The following is a 17672-nucleotide window of genomic DNA, read 5'->3' on the forward strand; positions in this document are numbered from 1 at the left end:
ATATTTACAAGACATAATTCTCTTGTTTAACACGAACATATCAAAAGTAGAAAATACTTACAAAAATGGTCTGCCATATATAAAAATAACATCTATGTCCAGATCGCAACATTACATACAAAAAATAGATTTAGAAACATTTAGACACGAACAAGGTGGCGCATAAGCTCCGCCCTCCGGCCAATATGCGAGTGCATCGGGGAAGTCAACGTCCAACTCCACTCAAGAACTCATTGTAGTGCGTCATGTAACATTTGACATCACGTAACATGTGAACAAACCGTGTGGTGACAAAACAACTTGTCTGATGTTACACGTCAGAAAAATGTTGCACAACATATACCCCAGGTGCTGTCACGTGGTGCATTACATGACACTGCTTGGGGGCACATGTGCGACGTGCCACCTGAGGCTTTGTGGACATTTTGATATCATGTGATGTCACGTGACATGCGCGGTGACAACTAATACTAACAACGAGCGGTTGACGCAACATGTGCCGCAGGCTACGGGTGGCTACCAGTTGTTGGCGACAGGAAGTGCGTCGACGCCTACTGGTTCGAGGCGAGCAGCTCATCAAGGTCAGCCATCCACTCGTGCGCGCTCTGCCCCTTGAGCAGCGACTCCACCAGGTCATTCTCGGCGGCGAAGCTCCCAGCAGTGGCGTTGTAGCCGAAGGAGAGCTGCTGCTGATTGGCCGCCCTGCTGACCTGGTAACCTTGGTTACACGCCAGGCCTGGCCGCCCGCCACTGGCCGTCGCCCCGAAGGCCACGAGGTCGGGAAGGACGCTCTGATTGGTCGGGTGGTTCTGAGCGGCTTGCTGTGGTGTTTGGGGTGGCCCCAGGTTTTGCGGGTTGGGTGGCACCCTCTGCTGGGCGCTCTGCATCATTCCCGCCACAGGCCGTCCGGCGGGATTGGCGTTAAACGCGTTAGCGGCCATCTTGGGGATGCGAGGTTGCTGTTGCTGCTGCATGTGGAAGGCGTTTGTGGCATTGGCGAAGGCGTTGGGAGGAAGGCCGGCGCTAGCGGGCGGCGTCGGCTGTTGCCAAACTGCGTTCTGGGCGGCCTGCATGTTAGCGGGCATGCGGGCCGTGGCCATTTGCTGCTGCTTCAACATGCCGGCGGCGTTGGGCTGTTTGCTGAGGTGCTGCTGGGACAATATGTTGTGCCTGTACAGGGGCTGGCGCTGTTGGGAGGCGTGCCCGCCGCCGCCGTGCCCGCCGCTTGGGTGAAGGGTCATGTTGTTGTACAGGACCTGCTGGACATCCACACCAGCTCCGCCTCCGCAGGACGTCAGCCCAAGGTCCACCTGGCTAACCGTTGGCGGCTGAGCCACGGCGCCCGCCGACATGGCGCCGGAGGCCATGTTGAGTCCCATCATGCCTTGTGGTTGAGAAAACATGCGCTGATTGGAGGAGGCGGGGCCTCCCATGGAAGACACGCTGGCCAGTGACTGCGAAGAAGCTGAGGGCGGACAAAGCGTGACCCGCATTAGTTGTAACAATAATATGAAAATGTCAACTGCATATCATTATGCTTAATAATCGCTAGAACATCTAATTGTCTCACGACTGTAGCATTAGCGTATGGGATATGAAATTCATATAGTAACTACATTCAATCAATTTAAACAAGAATAACCGAAACAATAGAAGGTTTATTTCACACAATTGATGTTTTTGTCGCACTGCATTATCAACATTGATTTGTAACCTTTAAAAATGGGGAAAATGAAAAACATATGATATCATTTTCCTATCAGCTGAAAGTGGCGTGATCAGCACCAATTTCCCATCTCGTGCCATGCTTTTCTTGAATGCATAAAAAAAAAGCTTTTCATTGACCCTCTGGTTTAATATATTTATGTGCATTTGTGTCTGTGACTCCTACCACGGCCGTGTTCACAAATGACTTGACATCAAGGCGTAATATTTTAGTGACATCTCTCAAGTTAACGCAGTTCACAATGTGACGGCTATTTGCATTAAAAAGATAGAAAAAGCAGAAGTGATGTTGACGTCAATGACGTAAAAGCCGCGTTGTACGCAAATGAGAGCACTGGCTCATTTGCATGGAAAAATCTATGTATGCAAATATGTTTTGGAGATGTGTGAACAACACCAGGAAGGCTGAAAGCTGTGCTCATACTGGAAGTTATTATTACGCTTCGTGAATAACTATGTCAAAATAAAAAATTTAAAAAAAGTCCAACGGTTTTAGAACAATGATCCTCAACATATATTTTGCAAGGTCATTACTATAAATCGATGGCAGTCATCCGGATCATCGATTCATAAAAGGCCTTGATAGCTACAGGCCTCAAACGTTTGCGATACACTGTTTTTACGGTGACAACTTCGAACGGATGAAATTTGAACCATTCTTTGGTGGCGCCACTAATTTGCAGCGCTTCACAATTACAAGTGTGATCCACTTGGAGATTTTATTAGAACTTTTATGAACTAAATGAGTCGGAGAATACCCTTGTTTCTAAGCATACTCCAAAAATATGGTCATGTTTGTCTGGACCTTTCTGAGTCTGTCTGTCTAATTTGTTTTCAATGTGGTAGATTTGGCAGTGAAAATATTGAACAGATTTTGGATACGGGAAAAAAAAGTTCTGCGATGAATATGATAATGATGATGATGATTTTTCTGACCCGTAAACTGGCTGACGGAGGCTTGGCCAAAAGCATTCTGATTGGCGTTCTGTCCCGGTTGGTCCTGGTACTGCGGGGGTGGTCTGGTCAAGTGTCTCTGGAGCTGCTGGTCCTGTTGACGTTGTTTCTCCTGCACGGCGCAACACCACAACATAATTTGTCACCGGCCAGAAATAATTAAGATGTCGTAAAAGAAGCAAAGAGCGTCACTGTTAAGAGCGCCGACGCGTATGTGGAACTGCCGCGGCTTGAAAATGAAGCGGATTTACGTGGGACAGGAGATGTGAGGCAATCTCTTTTTTTAATGAATGCTACAGCTTTGTGTTTGCTTTCAAAAATTTCATAATGACGTCCCTGATCCACCGGTGAAAAGGATGCTTTGATTCTCTCCTCTTTCATCTCGAACCGCTTCATGCAACAAAGAGGGTGCAGAATGTGCTGAAGATTGAAGACCGTCTATGTCTTTTGTGTTGTGTCACAGTAATGGTTTTGTTTTTGACTTCAAGATGGCGCAGCGAGACTGGATGCCTCTACAGCAGTGACAGCTCCACTGTGAGACGAATAAAGGCTCATCTAATCTAATATAATCTTTGATAACAACAATCAAGGGTATAGATAGATAGAGAGATAGAGATAGAGAGAGAGCGATAGATAGACAGATAGATAGACAGATAGATAGATAGATAGATAGATAGATAGATAGATAGATAGATAGATAGATAGATAGATAGATAGATAGATAGATAGATAGATAGATAGATAGATAGATAGATAGATAGATAGATAGATAGATAGATAGATAGATAGATAGATAGATAGATAGATATTTTTTGTAGCTTTGTACAATGTAATTGCAGTTACGTTTTATTTTTAAATTTTACTTTGAGCTATTTTGCTGATTTTTGTTCACTGTATTCAACTCTGGTCGCATGTAAGGTTTCCGAGCGCCGGTAACATGGGAGGCAGACGAATAATTTTGGAAGGAATATAGCGGAATTGACCTGTTCAGCCATCATCTGCTGTCTCTGCAGGTACTGCTGCTTCTGCTGGTCCAGAATCTGCTGCTGCTGCTGTTGCTGCTTGAGTGCCGCCGCCTGGCTGCTGAGGTAGGCCGTATTACCGTGGTTACTCGCCATGGCGTTGGGCCCGGACGGGGCTGCCATTCCGCTAGGGCCCGGTGCGGATGCCAGGGTGTTAGCGGGACTGGGCCCGTGTGGAGGCGCCGGGTACGAGTTCTGGTCCTGTGAGAAGAAGACACAAACAAGAGTGTGGGCACAAAATAAGTACAAAATACGTACAACTGCAGCTAATCAATTTGGTTCTAAGAATCTATATTATTCTGGGTTGAGTGAACACTGGCGCCTGTGGCTGCCGCTGCTCACCCACAGGAAAACGTATCCTGAGATTGTAAAGTGACCATGAGAGTTTTGAAAGGTGCTTATTAATGAAATGTATTATTATTATTATATGAGATACTTGTATGTCGCCCAGTTTAAAAAAAACATATGCAAGCACAGATTCTGAGTGTATCTGTGTCAGGTGGGACCTGCAAGAAGCTGAGCATATTATAGTTTATGATACGCAGTGCTGAGCACCACCTGCCGGACAAACTCTTGCCCAATCACCTGCTGGGCGAAGGTCAGCAATGAGCTCATGTTAGTAAGCAGCTGTAACCTGTTAGCAATCTGTTCACGTTTTTTCTTTGTAACCCTGAGACGTGTTAGACTTTTTTGGGGCCATGGGCGGACTTTTTGCAAACACCCACACATTTATTTATTGCTTACTTGACTGCATAAGATCTGCTCTTATTTTATTTCTCACCTTTTTAAAATGTTTACTTTCCAAGACGCTTGTACCATTTGTTGATTTTAAAGCAAATAAATGGAACAAATAAATAAAAAGGGATAATTATTTTGACAATTAAAAGATATTTGAGAGCGCTACATTTGAAAATAAATAAAGAAAGAAATGCGGTGAGAATCAGTCTATTTTCATGCAGGATAACAGAAATCAGAGATTTCCCATTAACTCATTCACTGCTAGACAATGTGCATAAATGTGTCCACTCCAGTGCCAGGGTTTTTGTCATTTTCACTCAAATTTCAGGAGCAACAAAATATTGAGTTTTACGACTACATAAACATTCAATTCAGCCAAAGAAACTTCAGACTCTCTTCTTTCATCAGGAAAAAATAAGAGTTAGTTCCTAAGTTATACGGGTCTGGAGTTATCTGAGCTTGAAATGGGGACGGCTGTACAAAAGGCAAATGCTGCTCCCACGTGGGAGGGAAAAACATTTCCAGAGGTCTGACCGCAGCTTGATTCGCACCCCCTCACAAGAAAAAACAGAAACCCGAACAAATTCGGAAATGGCGCTCCACGTCATCCTTTTTAATTCCTGAATAAATTCGGGAATGGCAGTGAATGAGTTAAGAGGCAGAAATTCAGAAGATTTGAACACTATCAAGGTCAACAATGACTCTAAACAAGTAATTTTAATTAATTTCATTATTGATTAGATGCCAATTAACCAATGAATTGTGGCACCCTGAAGTTGGAAATTCCAAACGTGCGTCTGTGTGCGTGCGTGTCACCTGCGAGTGTGTTAGGTGCGGCCGGAAGTTCATGTTGTTCTTCTGTTTCATTTGCTGCTGCTGCTGGTGTTGCTGCTGTCTGAGCAGGCTGAGCAGGGCGGCCTTGTTCTGGTTCTGGCTGTTGGTGGACCGGGGCGGACCGGGCCCGGCTTCAAAGTGGGAAAGGGGCTTGGTGTTGTTGTAGTTCAACATGGCCGCCTGGGCCCCCGGCGCGTGGTTGAGAGGGGGCCCCTGAGCAGGATGGCTAAGCAAGCCGGGGTGGCCGGCGGCCCCCGGCATGTAAGTGTTGGCCCCTGCCTTGGGCGAGCCCTTGGGGGGCTGGCCAGGCATAAGGCGCTGCTTCGGCGTGCTGGAATTGAAGTCCTGCGGGTACAAGGAGGGGGCGGCCGGCTTGTCCACGCCAAACGCCGGCCCCAGCGGGCTCTGTGAGGGGGCGGCCATCTGCGTCCAGGGCGGGGGGTGTGCGTGGGGGCCCCCTTGGTTGTGGAACTTGGCCCCGGCAGGTGGCGTCTGTCGGTGCTGCAGCTGGCTGTGGAGCTGCTGCGCCCGCTGCTGCTGGGCAGCCAGTTGCTGAAGCTGCTGCGCGGGGGACAGGTCTTTGGCGAGGAGGTGGTTGGGGGGCGCCGGGTGCTGCCTGGGCAGGGGCGCGGCCAGAGACGAGGCTGATGAAGTGGCTGCCGGAGAGCTAGTGGGGTGAGGAGGGGGAGGTCCAGAAGATGTCGAGCAAACATGAGGGGATCCGGTGCGCGTGTCCTGCTCAAAGGCGGACGGGGAGAACTCGGATTTCACGCTTCCCAAATCCAGAGGAAGGAGACTCTGGGAAGACTGGCTGCTCGCTACCCCGCCACTTCCTTGGTTGGGCGTCATTTCCAGAGGGTCTTTGCGGTCCTCGAAGCCATCGTTGAGGATGTCCTGGATGTCCTCGTAGGGCACGGTACAGTTCAGCTCCTCCATGAGGTCCGACCATTCCTGTTCGTCTAAGTTGAGATCTGGGAAGAGGTTGTTGTTGTTTCCTCCTGCCGACGGCGGCATGATGGGCAGAATGTCGTCGGGCTCCTGTTTCATCTCCTTGCGATGGAAGTCGGCCACCGCCACCTCCTTGGCGCCATCTGATGCTAACTCGATGGCGGAACCGTGGGTGCCGTTGGAGGCCAGTGCGTCGCCCAGACCCAACTTGGAATCCATGGGGGAGCCATTGGCCTTGGCGGCGGCATCCATGCAGGCCTTCTTGCTGTGCGGGAAGCCGTCCGAAAAGCCGTTGACCTGCTCGCGGCCCAAAGGCGAACTGGCGCTTTCCAGCTTCCTCTTGACCGTCTCCTGCAACTGCAACAAAAAAAAAAAAACAGAAAATGGCACCCATGAAACACACCAAGGACTTCCAAATCAATGTAAAATAAATCAAGATGCCCTGAATCCATTTCAGTCAACCGAATTTTGTTTTATTTTTGTCGGTTAAGTGTTCAATCAGAATCAGAATCAGAATCAGAATCATCTTTATTGCCAAGTATGTAGAACACACAAGGAATTTGTTTCCGGTAGAACACGCTGCACTAGTATCGTCGTCCAAAAAACTGCTAAGTGGCACTATACAGTTCCATTTTGGCTACTGTTGAAAGAGTTCAAAGAGTTAATGGCTTGGGGGAAGTAGCTGTTTAAATGTCTGCTGGATTTGTTGCGCATGGATCGGTAATCAATCCAGAAAAATAACACGATATGCAGCAAAATTTTTTAATTGAAAAGAAATAAAATGCCTTTAGAAAATGAATGACTTGGGAAGCAAGTAAATTATTGTAAGAATTTACTGTTCTGTCGATTACTTTTGAAAAACCAATTAATCTGATGTGGAGGGAAATGAATAGTATTAAGTATGTTTAGAAACCCTTTGACAGAATTCAGTACCATGAATGTTGAAAAAAAAATCCTTCTTGCAGATTTCAATTTTTACAGGCGAAGGGACCCACGGTGGGGTAGGGGGGAGTACCATATCCCAAGCGTAGGAAAACAGGAGAGCCATACAGCAAGAGAAATGCTGAGTTTGGAAATATACACGAACCAGAAATAGCAAAAGCAACAGCTGAGGCATCAGAGATTCATTTTCATAATGAGCCTTAACAACTGTTCCATTTATTACTACATGATCAGCCAATGTCAATGTCGAAACTCGAGACATTTAAAGCTAAAATATTGTCGACAAGCATGTTGGAAGTAGAAACTGAGTGACATGAGGACACGGGCACTCTCTTGCGCACCACAAAAAATGAGGTGGAATGTTTCCTCCATTGGAGGCCTAGCACAGACCAGGACTGGAACCAGGACAATAGGCCAGGGCCACACCTGCAGTGATGGTCCACATGGCTTATTTATTGGAAATATTTGTTGAAAATTGTAATATATATATATATATATATATATATATATATATATATACACACACACACACACACACACACACACACACACACACAGTAAAGTCTCGTTATATCGATATCGGATATATCGATAGTCCCGGTTATATCGATACTATTTCTATGCACGCACATGCAAACAGGGTCGGATATATCGATAGTCCCGGTTATATATATATAGACACACACGGTCGAACAGCGCCACTAGTTTTCCACACCCCCTTTGAGCGCAGGCGTGCTTTGCTATCGAGTGGAGTACTTTTGCTATTAAAATGACACCACCACAGGATAGTGTTAAGCCGAAGAGGAAACAAAAGAAAATGACGGTTGAGCAAAAGAAGGAGAAAAACACTAACAAGGTGTGCATTTGTGTGACTTAGCGTCCCAGTACTAGTATGCTAAGTCGACCATTGCTACGTGTGGCTAAGGGTGTTTCTGTGTTGTCGAAGCAACGGTCTCAGGCAATAGAAGAGGTTGAAAAACTTGTGTTGATTTGGATGAACGAAAAGCAGCTAGCAGGGAACAGTGTGAGTGATGGTATTATCGCCCAGAAAGCACGGCAACTTCACTCGGATATCATCAAGAGGCATTGATGACCATCCCAAAGGTCAATAAAACGACTTTATTATATTGTACAGTCATCAAATGGTGAGTATTGTTTCTGCTTTTTTGAATGTTGCTGTGCCGATTACCATTTTGTGTTTGGGAGCCTTTCACTGAGCGAGTTGCTTGTTCTGTTGCCACAAAGGGACATATGTCTTCTTGTGCCGGTCCCAAGCCCGGATAAATACAGAGGGTTGTGTCAGGAAGGGCATCCCAAGTAAAAGCTTGGCCAAAACAAACATGCGGATCAAACCTCTAAATATGGAGGACACTGATTTGCCGTGGCGACCCCTTGAAGGGAAAATATATATATATATATATATATATATATATATATATATATATATATATATATATATATATATATATATATATATATATACATACATATACATACAGTAAAGTCTCGTTATATCGATATCGGTTATATCGATAGTACCGCTTATTACGATACTATTTTCATTTCCCTTGCACATTTCTAGTCTTTTTATGTATAATTAGTACCGTTTAGTACGATACCGGTTATTACGATAATCCGGTTATTACGGTGCTCCTTTTCATCCCCCGCCGGCCATTTTTGTTGTTTATATCGATATATCTGTCGCGCCATTGGTCAACTTGGTCACGTGTCTTGTTACGTAAGCCGCCATCGGTCGCGCCATTGGTCGACTTGGTCACATGAGCCGCCATCGGTCGCGCTATTGGTCGACTTGGTCACGTGTCTTGGTTACGTGTCACGCCATCAGTCGCGCCATTGGTCGACTTGGTCAGGTGACTTGGTTACGTGCCCAGCACCCGTGTAGCAGAGCCATTTTCATTTTCAGACGCTAGCTCGTGTGTAGCAGATGAGATTGAAGTGGTTGTGTTAAAAGGTAAAAATGGGAAGCAGAAGAAGATTGATGACTTTTTTAAATTGTATACATAATACAGTAAGATGTAAGCGTTGCAGTTTCCCTGTTGTGTTATGTACATGCCCACTGTACTGTATATGAATGCAATCGTTTTTTGCAACAATGTTTCTTGTTTTGTCTGCTGAAGCGCGATGATTTTGAAAATTATTAACATTCCATACTGTGTATTAAAGGACAGCCGATGTCACTTTTTATTCAAATGCAAATAAAAATGACTTCACGCCAAGACGTCTTGCATTGCTTGTGAATCCAAACAATGGCTTCAGATTCGGATAATATGCTTTCTTGTTACACATCCAGTTATGAATATGTTTCAAATACACTGTAGTTCTGAAGATTAAAGCATACATGTTTACAATCATTAAAGAATTATATGTGCCATTTTGAGGCAACATTGGGGGAACATCTCTGACCCAAAAAAAAGGGAGCTAATGGCCAGCTCCGTTTCTTATATGGCGCTTGGCTGCCCTCTTTTGGCGGCTTTTGTTTAATGCAGTTCGGCGCAGGATCGGATATATCGATAGTCCCGGTTATATCGATATTTTTTCGTACTCCCTTGAATATCGATATAACGAGACTTTACTGTATATACATACATACATATACACATATATATACTTATATACATACACACATATATATATATACACATACATACATACATATATATATATATATATATATATATATATATACACATACATACATATATATATATATATACATACATACATATATATATATATATATATATATATATATATATATATATATATATATATATATATATATATATATATATATATATACACATATATATACATACATATATATATACATACATATGTATATATATACATACATACATACATACATACGTACCAGTGACGTGCAGTCAGTGGAGGCAGGTGAGGCAGTGCCTCACCTGTCATCATGGAAAGCTGTCACAGAAATATCAAACGAAAAAATAAATTAAACAGTTAGATGTATTTAGTGATTTGTTCTTTAAAGTTCTTGTCCATTTAACTTCACCGTTTTAGGATTTTTTTCAAAATCGCTGAATTTTCACATTTACCGTTCAAATACGAAGTAGAGACGAGCGGTGACGTCATTGATGACGTCAGTGCCTCACCAGCCATGAACCTCACCGCACGTCACTGGTACGTACGTACGTGCGTGCGTGCGTGCGTGTGTGTGTATATATGTATATATATAATGCACTGAGTATGTTTCACAAGTTTCCCCAAGCCTGCTTTCCATTGATTTTATACAGCATGTGAACTAAGAACAACCACCCTCGCACTCCCATAAGCTGTAAACATCAAGTCATGTGACAAGTGGTCCACGAACAAGCGAGTATGTGTTTTTTTCCAGTAGATGTGCGCGAGACCTTTTTTTGGGTGAGTCAAAATGAGCTGAACAACTGAGCGATTGAAGTTTCGGAAACTTGAAATTCTGGTATGTCTCCACCCCCCCTCCCTGTGGTAGTCATGGAGATGACCTTCCAAGAGGGACAACGACGTGCCAGTGTGTCCGTGTGTCTATCACAATAGCTCCGACTGCTCCGGTGTCTAATCACGTAAACCTGTAGCTAAAGGTTAAAGCTACCACTTCTATCAGGATCCACAAAACGAGATGGATCTGGGCCTTGTATCTGCACAAATTTATTTCAACATATCTGACTCTCTAATGTACAGCCCATGTCCAAAGGTAGCGATTAAGCTATCAGTCAAGATCACTTTATCTAAAGTTTGGATCATTAATCCAGCTATTTGAATCTATCAATCAATTTGGATCCATCTGGAGCTGCGAAGCGACAGTATGTGCCAAACACGAGTTTGCCATTGTGTGTCAACCCAACAGCAGACTAAAACATCAAAGCAAGATGCTAATGCTAGCTCACTGCCAGCGGTGGATGTCGCTCCCATTGAAGGCAAAGCCATTGTATGTGAACTAAAAATAAGACATAGCCTGCTCAATTCTCAAATGCTTGGCATGAAGCTGATTTTTTTTTGGGGGGGCAACACCAAAAATTGTGCAATCAATACAGACCATACATCCTTAAGTACCCCCCTAGCCTCCGTTTATTGTTACGCCGATGAACGAAACACAGTAACAATGCGCAGGCTTGTTATATGATCGAGCCACTTGCTTCGGAGTGCATTGCAGTGGCACAGGATATTCATGCATGAAGTTTTAAAGACGTGAATGTTGTCATGTGTGTGTTTGTGGTGCCAAAATCATACACATAGGTAATCACCAAGAATTATCAGCAATCAATTGATTAGCGCATTCCTGAAACAGGCAGTTTAACAATAATCACAGGCATTTATTCTTTATCATCTGCAAAGAACAACTAATAATTCAGCCACGCTAAAGGGCAGATGTCCAATTCACTGAGAAACTATCCAACAGTTTCATTGATCACAAGAATATTGTTTCAACGAGACAAACAAGTGAATCAACGAGTAAAGAATGCATACTGCTTGCTTTTCAGTCTGGCACAAAAAATGTCAAATATTCATGATGGCGCTTAAATGGAATGCTGGGCTTGAACTGGTCACATTTTATTTTGTCTGCTGTTTATCTCCATTTCAATCCATTGTGACAGACATCCGGCTGTTTCTATCTTGATCTTCATCTGATATTTATCTGCCTTATATGCGTCTGTTTACATCTTGAGATCGAGGGGTGTCCACAGAAATTGTCCTTGAATAAATCCAAATTTTTGGTGTCAGATGAGAGTAAAGCTGAGAATGTCGCCATACTTATTTCACTCTGACAAGTGTAGCTAACAGCTGCCATGCTGGATTTACAACGTCTGACATTGTCACTTTTTGGGAGAGGCATGTTGTGGTTGCCAGAAATGGCACCCGCCAGGTTTGATAAGATTAAATCTGACAGGGGAAAAAACTGTTGAGGAATATGTTACTTTCAACATTTTTTAAATAAAGGTATCTTGGTTGAGTGAAGACACTGCTCAAAAAAGAAACTTTTTAGGGGTTGAAAATGTCACCGAAAAGGGCCATTGTAGTCTCCGCTTCAAGACAGTTTTTTTAAGTTTATCTGGAGCTTTGCAAAGAATATGGGGGAAGACAAAGACTACAGTTTGAGCTATTTAGAATTGTTGTGGTTTTAGGTGGTTTTTTTTTTCTTTTAATTTCTTTATTTTAAGTAAAATGACTTAGGCTAAATACAAAAAAGCAACACGTGGATTTTTCTTTTACTGTACTCAAATTGAAACATGAATGCAGCATACCACAAAATCTGACTATATTGGCCACAAGTAAACCTGACACTGTCACCCACAGAAAAAAACTTATCCTGTGACTGTAAAGTGACCTTGAGAATTTTGAAAGGCGCTTATAAATGAAATGTATTATTATTATTATTATTAACATGATTGCACCCACACAATCATATTAGCAATGCTGCTATTTTTGTAAATAAACATAATATCAATTGATACTCACCCATGTCATTAATACAAGCATGTAATAGGAATTGAACGCTTAAAATTATGTGGCATTTTTTTTTAATTTTGACCTTATTATTTTATATAGACTTTGAAGTGTTGATAGGACCTCAAGACTGTGTAATCGACGATCAATTTGACCAAAGAATCTACCCTGGCTCATTGTTAGGCCCAACGGCAGCTCACATTAGTATTACTACACCGTGCGCCGATTTTTTATTTTTTACCATGTTTACAACTAGTAAATTATAGAATAATTAGGACGGTTTCAAAATGATTTTCATGGCGATGAGCATTTAAATCTAATAAAATACTTGAAGAACTTGCCCACAATTGTGCCGCCTCTCGGATTTCTCTCTCGTGTATCACACGTCAGCTTGGTAATACGCCCGATTCTAAAGAAACATCTGACTGGCATTCCCATTTCTTAAATGTAGCCACGAATGCACCTTTTGGTGTGTTTTTTTTCGTCACCATCTCTGTACATCATCCATGCGCTTTCTCAGAGTGCAGACTAAAATAGCAACCCGCGTGCGCACATGTTTCCTGTTACGCCCCCCAACCCACTAAATAAAAACAACACGAAAGTATAATAAAAAAAACCTCACACGCCACACCACAAAAACACATGCAGTCAAAGTGGAATCGCATTAATCACACAGGAAAGAATCTATCACATACAGTCAACTTGTGTGCAGTGATTTTTATGGGAAGCGATATTTCGATACTGTACAAATGATCCCACAGAAACGACACGCCACTGGAAATGATTGTTACTGTGAAATCATCCGGCCGCGAATAGTTACGATCTAAAATCCTGGGTGTGTGGGGAAAACCAGTGTCGCTTGAGCCATTTGACTCCATGAACTATGACGTAGCTGGAATGCAGCCAATTGAACTAGTGTTTTATTTACTGGTCAGCAGCAGTAAATAAAACATGTACTACCCTATGACGATTGTTATCCAAAAGCAGGTTCCCTTTACTGCAAAAGTATTTTTCAAAGCAAGTGTAATCTAGACGATGTCATCATCGTTTCACTAGCAGCGAAAAAGGTGCATAATCTAGACGATGTCATCATCGTTTCACTAGCAGCGAAAAAGGTGCATGTACACTGCGAATGAGCTAAGCGACAATCAGTGCAGCCTCACACTCAGAGACACTGGGTTTGTCCCCATCTGAAGTGCTGCAATTACGACATTTTTCAGTTGCCAAATTGGTCACTTTTTAAGTTTTGTTACATGAGGTAACATTTGAGTTACTCGCTTGCTTCTGTTGCGCCAAGTGGTCGTAACTCAAAATTTTACTAAACCAAATCATGGCTTGAACGAGTAAAGGCCGGAATATTGTTCAAATGCACCCCTAACATTTCTAATCATCTTCTTTTCCTTTCGGCTTTTCCCTTCAAGGGGTCGCCACAGCAAATCAGTGTCCTCAATCTTCAGAGGTTTGATCCGCATGTTTGTTTTGGCCAAGCTTTTACGTCGGATGCCCTTCCTGATACGACCCTCTGTATTTATCTGGGCTTGGGTGCTGGAAAAATGCCTCAAATCATATTATGATATGGTTCATAGTATAGAATCAAAACTTCCACATAACTTTCGGTTTTATGCCATTATTTTGATGTGCGTGTTGGGAATCAGTGCAACGATGGCGACTCCAAGGCCGTCTGAGACCCGCTTCCTTGACCTTCGAAATCAAGCTGCCTCTGCAGCACTTTGTCGGCTCAAAGGAGTGAGGTCTTACTAACGTAAAACTCTGCTGCTCAAAATGGCAACTATGATACCGTTAGCTCTGTTTTAACATTTAACATCAGTGAATTTCACTCCCGGGCATGAACGTTTACCTAATCTTAGTAATATGATTATGACCCCCAAAATGAGTTGCAGTCCTTGTCATAACAATTGTTGTAGTAGTACTTATAGCAGCAGTAAGTAATATTGTAGTAGTCATAGTAATGATATATGCAGTGATTGTACAAGTAGTCATAGTTTTAGGGGCTGTGGTAGTAACAGAAGGACATATTTTAGTCGCATTGATACTTGGAGCCATAATAGCATTTCGATCCAAGTTGTAGTCATAGTGTCAACAGTAGTGGAAGTGTCTTTTAAAAGCACAAATCAAAAGCATGAATCGAAAATCACGAAGCGGTTGTGTTGTTTAACTCACCGCAATGAGCGTGCTGTTCCGGCTTTGCTCAGCGGCGACTCCACTGCCGTCGCCGAGCTCCGCGCCAGGTGCTCCAACACCGCCGCCACCTCCGCCGGCGGCCCCGGGAGCCCTCTGCCCGACCTGCTCCCCAGCACTGGCCGGGGGCTGCCGGTGCTTGTTGGATCTCTTGGCCTTGGCCTGTAGGCAGCGCTGGTGCAGGGCAATGGTCTGCTGCCGCTCCAGCTCCAGGGTCTCCAGCGCGGCAGCTTCGTAGCGTCTCTCGCAGCTGTTGTGATGCTGCCGGAAGAGCTCGATTCTCCGCCGTAGCCGCTCCATCACCGCGCTGTGTCGCGGTGTAACAAAATCCGCCATCATCAATACAAGAAATGGCTTGCTGGCTCAGGTTAGGTCCATAAAACGCCGACTGTGGTTCTTGCTTTATTATTATTGCTTTTGTGGCTAGTAGTGTCCGTACACCCTCTCCGTCCGTCCGTCCGTCTCGACCCTTACAATGCCAGTCGTGCTGCTGGCTCCATTGGACCTTTGGGGTTGCTTACGGACTTCTGTCACCGCCGGCCGGCCGTCCTTCAGTCCGGCCTCTTGGCCGGTGAGAAGAGCAAGACGCGAGGCCGAGCTGCGGGGAAACGAGCAGCGACAAGCCGCGTCCAAGTTGGCCAGAAAGCTAACGAATTAGCGCATTAGCAATATTTGTGTTGTGTTTACATGCTAGCACATTCCTCCACTCGCTTGAAGTTGCACGACTGAAAAAAATGGCAATTGAAGCGGGCCCCTCGGCCTGAGTGAGCTCACGGGGCACGGGGTATGTTGTAGGGGGGCAATTTCATGTTAACTCGTTGGCAACTTCAGTCGCTCGATGGATGTTAGCTGAGTGCTAAGCTAACGCGAGCTAAGCCACTCGGCGATTCTTTCGAGCGGACTTACTTGTTCGCCAACTTCGGAGGCCTTTCCGGCTCAATTGGCGCATAAAATGGTGGCCTTTTCGTTTAGGGGGCTACGACAACATTGTCCGCGTGTGTCAAAAGGGACTTACTGTGAACGTGGGGCTGGGCCGTGCGCTCTCTACGGCATCTATTGAGTCAACAGCTGATCCTCCGCCCGCCTGGCCGGTTGTTCGCCTGGTCGCCTCCTCCTGCGGCCGCCCGCCTCCCTATCACCCTCCCCCCGTGTAGCCAAAGCTAGCTCTTTGACTAGCTCAGTTGCTCTGCTCGGGGGACAGACTGCCTGTGCCTGGCAAGTTAGTTTGCTCTCGAGCGTAGCCAACTCGGAGCGGGCTTTTTTTTTTTAAGTCGCCGTAGGTTGACGGCGCATCTCTGAGATTTTGGCTCCGTTCGTGCTCGTCTATTGTTTTCCAGCGGACGGGCAGGTTGAAGCCGCCATTTTGGCAACTTTCTCTTTTTTTTCCGCTTGACGAAGAGTTATGTTAAAGCCCCGCCCCCTGGATGGACAGCACAAGGGCCCAATATACGGCGGCCGATGGTCGAGTTAAGTGAAAGGGAAACGACAGGCAGGGTAACAATTTCAAATTGATTTGCCAACACTGTGTGTGTGCGTGCGATACTTGCATCTACACGTGTACACACTATGGGTTTTTTTTGTTTACACAACTTAACATATTTTTTTTGGGGGTGACTTTTTAAAACAATAAGATTTGTCATCCAGAAATTAACACAGGTCGTGGGTTGGCAGTTAAAAAAAGTGGACAGTGTTTCCTTTGAAACATCTCAACATCAAGCTAGAGCAACTAAAGAAGAAGAAATGCAACAGTTCCATGTTCCATTTGGCCTTTTTATTAATCAAAACACACATCAGCATCCGTCACAGTATTTCTAGTCAAAGTTGACCTTTCTGGCGGCATCTCGCTATGCTTCGTGTACAGCCCAGGTGAGGGAAATGCTTTAGTTTCAACATAAAAAGCTAAAACTAAACCTCCCCTCCCAAAAAATAATATCAAGCAGCATTCAGCGAGTGGACCTGACACAGTTTGGTAGCTGGAGAGATCACCATGATGGCAGCAATGACGGCAAGGACCAAATGACTTTCGGAAGTATCACAGGTCCTTATATAATAATTACGATATCATGATTAGGCAGTCAGGAAAGAGTGAACGATTGCAAACCCCGCCAGTTTGTCCAAAACCATTCCCCACTACCTATTCACTATAGCGGGATGCTTATTTTGCAAACCTAAACAGTTCATAAAATTTCCACTACGGATAGGGAATAAGTAGCCAAAGACAAATACAAAATTAAAAAAAAAAAAAAGGGAACCCGACTCAAGTTCCACGCCTCGGGCTAAGCTAAATAGGTAATGAAATAGTTGCACAGACAGAATGACGCCTCAAAACAGGGTATGCCACTCACCCACCACATGTTCAGTGCAGAGCTACGTTGAATGATTTGATCAAATCATGAAAACAAAACTCGAACCAGTAAATGTTTATATCCATCAACCCTCACATTTCATTCCAATCTCATGATGGATTTACAGGTGACAAGAAGGGATGCCATCAACATTAAGGAGCAGATGATGGCAGCCTACTGTTTAATTTCGTCAATTGTGGCAAAATGAAAATTAAATTAGCAAAATCATGAAAACCTTGAGTTACTCTACATAATGTTTTGTTCACTCATCTATGCCAGTGCCGTATGGTGTCAGGAACAATCACGACTTGCTCTTTGACTGCTTGGCAGGAGGAGAAAGTCAACTGTGGAAGTACCTTTTGAAAGTTTTTTTTCTCATGTTAAATATATGCCAATCATAAGAAATGGTTGCCATTGGCAAACTACTCAATTTCATTCCACAGACTGTTAGTTTTGATTAACTGTTTTACCGCAAATGAGGCTGATTAGCAAA

General features: G+C 44.1%; 1 protein-coding gene across 3 annotated transcripts; it reads right to left on the minus strand.

Moving 5' to 3' along the window:
- Position 1: 1 nt before the first annotated feature.
- Positions 2 to 16194, minus strand: maml1 (mastermind-like transcriptional coactivator 1). 3 transcript variants are annotated; one of them, XM_088989898.1, is made up of 6 exons: positions 15850 to 16193; positions 14817 to 15432; positions 5256 to 6578; positions 3663 to 3902; positions 2662 to 2791; positions 2 to 1465 (listed from the first exon to the last, which is right to left on the minus strand). In XM_088989898.1, the coding sequence occupies exons 2-6, from the start codon at positions 15171 to 15173 to the stop codon at positions 552 to 554; spliced, it is 2964 nt and encodes a 987-aa protein (XP_088846024.1). In that variant the 5' UTR covers positions 15174 to 15432; positions 15850 to 16193; the 3' UTR covers positions 2 to 551. The 3 variants fall into 3 exon arrangements, with proteins under 3 accessions (XP_088846024.1, XP_088846026.1, XP_088846025.1); XM_088989900.1 differs by having other exon boundaries at positions 14817 to 15141; positions 15850 to 16192; XM_088989899.1 differs by having other exon boundaries at positions 5256 to 6572; positions 14817 to 16194.
- Positions 16195 to 17672: the final 1478 nt, after the last annotated feature.

This window comes from Hippocampus bargibanti, linkage group LG02, assembly GCF_051943395.1.
Source record: "Hippocampus bargibanti isolate YZ-2025 linkage group LG02, ASM5194339v1, whole genome shotgun sequence".
Classification (NCBI taxonomy): domain Eukaryota; kingdom Metazoa; phylum Chordata; class Actinopteri; order Syngnathiformes; family Syngnathidae; genus Hippocampus; species Hippocampus bargibanti.